The 8772-nt window shown below is 35.7% G+C and overlaps 1 protein-coding gene across 1 annotated transcript; it reads left to right on the top strand.

The window, feature by feature from the left end:
- The first annotated feature begins 1695 nt into the window (after nucleotides 1-1695).
- LOC143061990 (uncharacterized) lies at nucleotides 1696-2529 on the top strand. Its single transcript, XM_076233845.1, has one exon. It carries the CDS (start codon nucleotides 1696-1698, stop codon nucleotides 2527-2529), a length of 834 nt encoding a protein of 277 aa, XP_076089960.1.
- The last annotated feature ends 6243 nt before the right edge of the window (nucleotides 2530-8772 follow it).

Here is an 8772-nt window from a genome sequence, read left to right as displayed (position 1 = left end):
ATTACAAATCCTTATCTGCTTTTTCCAATTGATGGTACATGCAAGTCTTTTGATTCAACAAAATAAATTGCATGTCTACTCCCACTGTGGGCGGGTGGACAAAGCAAGATCCAAGTGAGCTGTGGTGTACCGTGTACATTGTAACAAAAATGAAGCAGTTCTCTTGCTAAAAAAACATACCCATAACTTATTTAAATTTAAAAAAAAGGCTGTAGGGGTCTTCCATATCTAAAATACTGGTGCCTTATATGGAGCAAGATCTGTTTACCCTTCTTGAGCACCTGTGATCACCCCGTTTTGGTGGGGTTCGTGTCTGATTACCCTTCTTGAGCACCTGTGATAACCCCGTTTTGGTGGGGTTCGTGTCTGCTTACCCTTCTTGAGCACCTGTGATAACCCCGTTTTGGTGGGGTTCGTGTCTGCTTACCCTTCTTGAGCACCTGTGATAACCCCGTTTTGGTGGGGTTCGTGTCTGCTTACCCTTCTTGAGCACCTGTGATAACCCCGTTTTGGTGGGGTTCGTGTCTGTAGTCTTTAGTTTTCTATGTTATGTCTTGTGTACTATTGTTTTTCTCTGTTTGCCTTTTTCTTATTTAGCCATGGCTTTGTCAGTTTATTTTTGATGTCCCTCTGGCATGTCTGGTATCTTTTGCCCTTCTTTTAAAATTGCTCTCAAACCAAAGAGGAAAATAATTAGACATGAAGAAAAGGAGATGTGGAGTATAAAACAGTCTAATGATATAAAAAGTGAATACCAAAAATACTGATCCCTAACTGAAAGTCAGTCAAATGGCAAAATAAAAAGCTCAAACACATCAAAGGAATAGATAACAACTGTCATATTTCTGACTTGGTACAGGCATTTTCTTATGTAGAAAATACCATAAGACATGTAGCTTAGTGTTTGTACTGTATACAAAAGGGCATGGAGGAGCAAATGATAAAACTAGCATCATATATTGGTATCTAATGCTGAGTTCACACGTAATTCGAATTCGATTCGTATTAACTAATTCGAATTAGTTCAATAAAAAGATTTAAATCAAAACAAACAAAATATTTTGGGGCCAATTGCGTCTCCAACATTGCTCTTGTGTGGATTATTTCCCTTTTCAGTATTTAAACATTTCAAGATGTGTTTTATATGTTGGCTAATATTTCGTATCTATTAGCTTTATTCTATTCAGTATTCATATATTGAGTAATATTGACATTTGAGTTCCTTTATTTGTTTTCCACAATTTGCAATGTTATTCACTTTTGCTTACCATTTTGAAGGAAGTTGTTTAAATAAAAGATAATAATAATGTTAAATGATGTGTGGTCTAATCATCACTCTGACATAATGCATTTGCTGACTAGTGTGTGTGAGCAAGTCACTTACGATTCCGGAGTTTATTCATGTATAACCGGTAATTTTCTATTTTTATTGTAACCTTAAACACCGTTTTGATGACGTATTATGCATTTATGATAACGCTGAAATGAAATGAGAGAAACATCATAAATTGCCCTTTTTATACCATCTGCAGGACTACCTGCCACCTTTGTTAATAGTAAAAAATAAAAATCTATATATCATCAAATATGTCACTTCTATTAGCCTCACCCTACACCTGGGTACATTTGGCGTCGTCGACAGGATTTATGTGACAACGTTTTACTAAAGGTGGTAGACGGAGAACAACATTCAAGATGGCCGACGGAGATGTCAATGCTTTGAAAAAGGAACTAGATGATGTAAAGCTGAGATTAGCTAAGGTAATAGCATGTAAAGAAACAGTAGAACCGAAGGTTGTTTTTACACCAAGAGAAAGGAATATAGAGAAATTCTCAGGTAGGAAAGAGGACTCGCAAACATTGGAGGAGTTTATCGAAGATGTTGAATTAACAATAAAGAGTAGGCCCACCCCAGAGGAAGAAAAAGTTAACTTTATAATTAGTCTCTTAGAATGTCCAGCTAAAGAAGAGATAAGGTACCGACCACTCTCTGAAAAGAAAACAACAAAAAGTGTGTTAAGTATACTGAGGGAAGTATTTGGTGAAAGGGGAACAATATCAGAACTATTGTCAGATTTCTACATTTGCAAACAAACAGAAAACCAGACACTGCAAGAATTTTCACATATCCTCATGTGTAAGCTAGACAAGATATGCAAGCGAGACCATAAATGCATAACAGATCGAGACATTGTCTTGCGCAACCAGTTTGCTGAGAATGTAAGACCAACATGGCTCAAAAGAGAATTAAAGAAACGCATAAGAGGTACGCACACAATTTCGTTTAATGATATACGTGAGGAAGCAACTTTGCTCATGGAAGACGGCGATGTACAAGAAACTAGCCAACAACAAGACAACAGGACAGACGACTTTGAAGTCCCCATTTTCGCTACTCAAGCTAAACCATCTGGAACTTCCGACATAGCAAAAGTACTTGAAGATCTCAAATCTGAACTCCAAAGCATAAAATCAGAAGTAAAAACATTAAAAGAAGAAAAACAAGGACCCTATCAGAGATCAAGGTAATGCTACACATAACCAAAAGTATGAAACACATGATTTAAACGAAAACAGTCTACGGCAGGGAGCCGGTCAGTAGGCGCTGGTACAAATGGCTCGTCCCTTGTTAAGAAATCCGTTGGAAGTAGTCCTATTGTTGACATGAAAATTGGAGATGTAGTTGTATCATGTATTTTAGATACTGGATCAATGGTTAGTACTATTTCCGAATCGTTTTTCAATAAGATGTTAAAGTCAAATTTTGAATTGCATCAAGATAAGAGTTGGCTTCGGCTTAGAGCAGCCAATGGATTACACATTCCGTACATTGGATATATAGAAACAGATGTATACTTACCTTTATTTGGTGAAACTATTAAGGACAGAGGAATTTTGATTTTAAAGGATTCTCCTGGAGTAAACAGGAAGGACTCGTCTGGCCTTATTGGTATGAACATAATATCTCAATGTATGGATCTTTTCAAAACTATAAACAACTCAATTAAACCAGAACATTCTGAAATTAAGGTCTTTGCAAGAGTAGCCGGAAGTTCTGAAAGGAGTAGGTCCGGTAAGGACCGATTTTGGCCTCAAATTTCAGGTTCATCTTACGAAAGATTTTGACCACTTTTTAAACACTTAAGTGTCTATTTCATTTGAATCAATTAATTTATGTGAAAGATTTTAACTGATTTAGTCATTAAAAACAACCCGATTCAAGCTCAAATATGGAAAATCTATCAAATATGCCGAAAAATGTCACTTTTCAGATGATTTTTGTCAAAAATGAAAGTGGCCGCATCCGTGTTCATCCCCAACCTTTATATATGTTATGTATTATCATAAAATACAACTTACATTTCAATATTAAGGATGAACACGAATGCGGCCAATTTCGTTTCACACATAAACTGTCTAAAATTTAACTAAAATGCTAGAATTGTGAAGATTTCAGTAATTTAGCATGACTTAATGGTGCTAGTACCCGATATATGTGCATTGTATAGTCAAAAACAGCCCAGATTTATGTAGCAGAAGCATTCTACTGTCCAATAAATAACTAAAAATTTACATTTTAACAATTTTGTAAAACTGCTATATTTTTTGGCCAAAAAGGGGTCTTACTGGACCTACTCCTTTGTGTACCAGCTAATTCTGTTAGTATTGTAACAGTTGTAGGACCAACACAGACAAGGTCAAGGGACAAAATTATAAACATTGAACCGTTATCTAGAAATACAGAAGTTATGGTAATTGACTCTGTGTCAACTACAGAAAGAAACCGATATCCGTTGAGGATAGCAAATTTAAAATCATCTGATTTATGGCTAAAACCAAATACTAGGATTGGTGTTATAAGAGAAGTAACTTGTTTGGTAAACCAAGAGGAATCAGAAGTAGAATTTTTTAAAACCAATGATAATGAAGAAACAATAGTTTTAAAAGCTGAAATTAATGAAATCAATTCTAAACAAGACATTTCTGTGGACTTTTTAAAAGAATTAAACTGTAGCGAAACTGAAAAACAGAAAAAAGTGGATTTGATCGAGAAGCATCAAGATGTTTTCATATCCGAAGAATTAGATCTAGGATACACCACTACTATGCAACATCAAATTAAGTTGTCTGATGATAAACCAGTAGCTCAGCCTTATAGACGTATACCACCAAGTCAGTACGAAGAAGTTAAAACGCATATCAAAGACCTTTTGGCGAAAAATATCATAAAAGAAAGTATAAGTCCGTATGCGGCCCCAATTGTTGTCGCAAGGAAAAAGGACCAGTCTATACGCCTATGCGTTGATTACCGGAAGTTGAACCTTAAGACAGTCCGTGACGCATTTCCGCTACCACGGATAGATGAGACTTTGGATGCACTTCATGGAGCAAAATATTTTAGTACTTTGGACCTTGCTAGTGGTTTTCACCAGATTGCAATGCACCCCGATGACCAACAGAAAACTGCTTTCAGTACACCATTTGGGTTATTTGAATATACAAGAATGCCATTCGGATTGTGTAACAGTCCAGCCACATTTCAAAGGTTGATGCAGCACATTTTTAATGATTCCGTCTTCCAAATTTTGCTCATATACCTAGATGATTTGATCATTTACTCTTCAACGATAGAAGAACATTTGACAAGATTAGATAAAGTGCTAACGAAACTAAGAGAACATAATATGAAACTTAAAGGAAAGAAATGTCATTTTTTCAGAGAGCAAGTGAAATATCTGGGTTACATTATATCTTCAGATGGCATCGCAACCGATCCAGACAAAGTGGATGTTGTAAAGAAATGGCCGAAACCAGAGACTGTAAAGGACTTGCGCTCTTTTCTTGGATTTGCGAGTTATTATCGTAGATTTGTTCCAAAGTATGCACACGTAGCTAGACCTTTATATCATCTTATCAGTGTTTGTAACAAGGAAAAGACAAAACAGAAGTCAAACAAACAAATGCAACTTTCATGGACAGAGGAATGCTCCGACGCATTTACACATCTAAAAGAGAAGCTGACGACTTCACCTATATTAGGGTATGCAGATTATAAATCTGAATTCATTCTAGAAACTTATGCTAGTTTCAGAGGACTTGGAGCAGTCTTAATGCAAAAACAAGGGAAAGATCTCCGAGTTATAGCCTATGCAAGCCGCACACTTAGGCCTAGTGAACAAAATGATGCCAATTATAGTTCTGCTAAACTTGAACTATTAGCCGTTAAATGGGCAGTAACTGAAAAATTAAAAGACTACTTACTTGGTTCAAAGTTTGAAATTATAAAAGACAACAATCCTCTGTCACATTTACAGACTAGCGGAAAACTAGCAGCAGTGGAACAACAATGGACAGCTCAATTAGCTCAGTTCAACTTTACAATTTCATACCGTTCTGGAAAATTAAATGGCGCCGCTGATGCTTTATCACGATTACCCAGTTACACGACAGATGTACCGACCGATTTACGTGTCATAGCATATCAGAGAACCGTAGAATCAATCGAATATGAAGTTGAGAAAAAACATGAACAGCCTAACAAGGATGGCATATTACAAGCGTTATGTAATGAAGTTAGTGCATTACCTAGATATAGTAACATTGACATGAAACTAATGCAAAATAGTGACAATACGATTAAACAGTTTATGGTATACTTCAATGAACAAAGAAAACCGTCATCAAGTGAGCGAATGAAAGAGTCACCTAAAGTAATATCTATGTTACGTCAAAAGGACAGAATGTTTCTCAAGAAAGGGATTCTTTATAGAAAAGTGATTGATCCACAACAAGGAGAAACACATCAATTCGTTGTACCAGAGGCTTTATAAAAGCAAGTGTTAGAAATGCTACATGAACAAGCAGGTCATCAAGGAATAGAAAGGACAACAAGCTTGATTCGTTCAAGATGTTACTGGACAGGAATGTTCAAAGATATCGACAATTACTGCAAGACATGCGAACGTTGTAATGTTGCAAAGATGCCATGTCCGCGCATATCAGTTCCAATGAGTCACTTGTTAGCAAGCAAACCAAATGAAATCCTAGCTATAGATTTTACTATTCTAGAACCAGCAAGTGATGGTAGAGAAAATGTATTAGTGATAACAGATGTATTTTCGAAATTTACAGCAGCGATTCCGACACGAAATCAGACTGCAGCATCTACCACCAAAGTACTAGTTTCATCATGGTTCATGCGTTATGGAATACCCGAACGTATCCATTCGGATCAGGGGAGGAACTTCGAGTCTGAACTTATAAGTGAACTCTGCAATATTTACAACATCAAAAAGAGCAGAACTACTCCTTATCACCCACAAGGTAATGGTCAGTGTGAAAGGTTTAATCGAACATTACATGACCTACTTCGAACACTAACACCAAAACAGAAACAACAATGGCCAAACTTTCTTCCAGAATTAATCTTTACATACAACTCAACAGTTCATGCGTCTACAGGGTTTTCTCCGTTTTATCTTGTGATGGGTAGACAGCCTAGACTACCTGTTGACTCTCTTTTTGACTTTGAAGATGATGAAAATATTAGTGACAAAAGACATGAGTATGTCTCTGAACATCTTAATAAAATGAAGATTGCGTATGAAAAAGTAGGGGAGCACTTAAGGAAAGAAGCCGTTTTACGAGAGAAAGCTCATAACACAAAAGCATCTGAACATAAACTTGGAGTTGGAACTCGAGTACTTATTCGTAATAGAGCACAAGGCCGAAATGAAATTCAGGACAAGTGGAATTCCTTACAATATCAAGTGATAAAGTGCTTAGACTCTGACCGTCATGTTTATCTCATTGAACCAATTGATAAATCTGGACAACCTCGCGTCGAAAATAGAACAAATTTACAAGTGTGCAAATTCAAACCACAAACAGACAGTGACAGTAGTTTAGACGAAGACCCTATTGCAGTTGGATACAACGGATACCGACAGCTGAGACGATCAAACAGAACTAACTTTGGTGAACACTCAAATGTTTATAATGAACCAAGATCAACTGTTTAAAATTGTATGTTCATGCCTTTGACAATTTTGACAATCAAATATTTTTTTTGATATTGTACCAATGCGAAATGTTTAATGACTTTTAAAGTGATGTATGTTACATTTTCTAGTTAAGGTTTTGCTAATGATATTTGTTTAATTGTTTAATTCAATTTTAAAAGGTGCCTGTTTGAATTTTTTTATTTTCTTGACCTTTAAAACTTTGGCTTTTTGCTAAAAAATTTCATATTTGTTTTTAACTATTATTCCATTGAAAGTTTTAGAGTGAAGTTTCTAGTCAAATATAACTTGTAATTGCATTTCTAGTTAAAGATAATCACACCTTGCTAGTAAGGAGACATTTTTTTGTGTGTCTGATTATGATTATGAGTTGTACCATATTTTAAAATTCAGTCCTATACTGTAAATTTGTACTTTTTGTGTTATGGTTGCAGTAACGAGGACGTTACTTTTATAAGCAGGGGAGTATGTGAACAAGTCACTTACGATTCCGGGGTTTATTCATGTATAACCGGTAATTTTCTATTTTTATTGTAACCGGAAACACCGTTTTGATGACGTATTATGCATTTATGATAACGCTGAAATGAAATGAGAGAAACACCATAAATTGCCCTTTTTATACCATCTGCAGGACTACCTGCCACCTTTGTTAATAGTAAAAAATAAAGATCTATATATCATCAAATATGTCACTTCTATTAGCCTCACCCTACACCTGGCTACATGTGTATACATAAGTTGAGAGACGAAGCCAGTTTGTAATATAAAAATAGAGACACGAAGCTGTTCTGTGGCATATATGACAAGAGATTGGATTTTAATATAATACTATTGACACAGATCGACTAAATTATACCTCGCTACCATTAATAAATCAATTGTTCAGAAATATAAAATAAAAAAATAATACATTCGAAGAAGTATGTATGTGTCTGTCCCAAGTTAGGAGGCTGTAATTCATTGTTAAATATTTGGTTTTTTTTGCCATTTTTTTGTACATAATTTAGGCCGTTAGTTTTCTTGTCTATATTGTTTTACATTTGTCAGACTCAAGGCCTTTTATAACTGACTATGCGGTGTGGGCTTTGCTCACCGTTGAAGGCCATATATTGATCTATAGTTGTTAATTTCTATGTCATTTGGTCTCTTGTGGAGCCTTTTTCATTGGCAATAATACCACATCTTCATTTTTATATGATGTTACTTATGACGTCACAAATGACGTACGTGTTCGGTATTCCTTGCAAGACACCAATATGGAGCACATAATTCGCAAAAAAATGTTTAGCTTTGTTCTTTTTATAATGAGACTAGTTTTTTCTGTAAGAATACAGAATAAAAGAATAAAGAGGAGAATGGTCCTGCAAAATCAAAGACAGAGGAGAAAACGAAACTTTTCCCTATCTTTGCAACGAAGGCGAAAAATGGCATGTATGTTGTTCATAGATCTTGCTAGCAAGCCATGCACAGAAATAGCGCTGTTGGCAAAAGAGAGAACAAATGACATATACATTGATGCAATAAGTGTTTGGTGAAATTTGGATTGGAGGCACAATACTAGAATTTCAAAGGAAACTTTTAGTTTCTTGGAAGAAGAGCTTGGTCCACATATAAAAAGAAGGATACAGTGAGGCAGTCGGCTGTTCCTGTTAGCAAAAGACTTCTAATGACTCTTTGGTATCTTGGTACACAGATGGACTTTCAATCTTTGGCCGCATTATTTGGAGTTGAACATCGACAGCGTGTA

This window comes from Mytilus galloprovincialis, chromosome 2, assembly GCF_965363235.1.
Source record: "Mytilus galloprovincialis chromosome 2, xbMytGall1.hap1.1, whole genome shotgun sequence".
Taxonomy (NCBI): domain Eukaryota; kingdom Metazoa; phylum Mollusca; class Bivalvia; order Mytilida; family Mytilidae; genus Mytilus; species Mytilus galloprovincialis.
The sequence above is the reverse complement of the archived record's forward strand: the minus strand, read 5'-3'. Positions and strand labels throughout refer to the sequence as shown.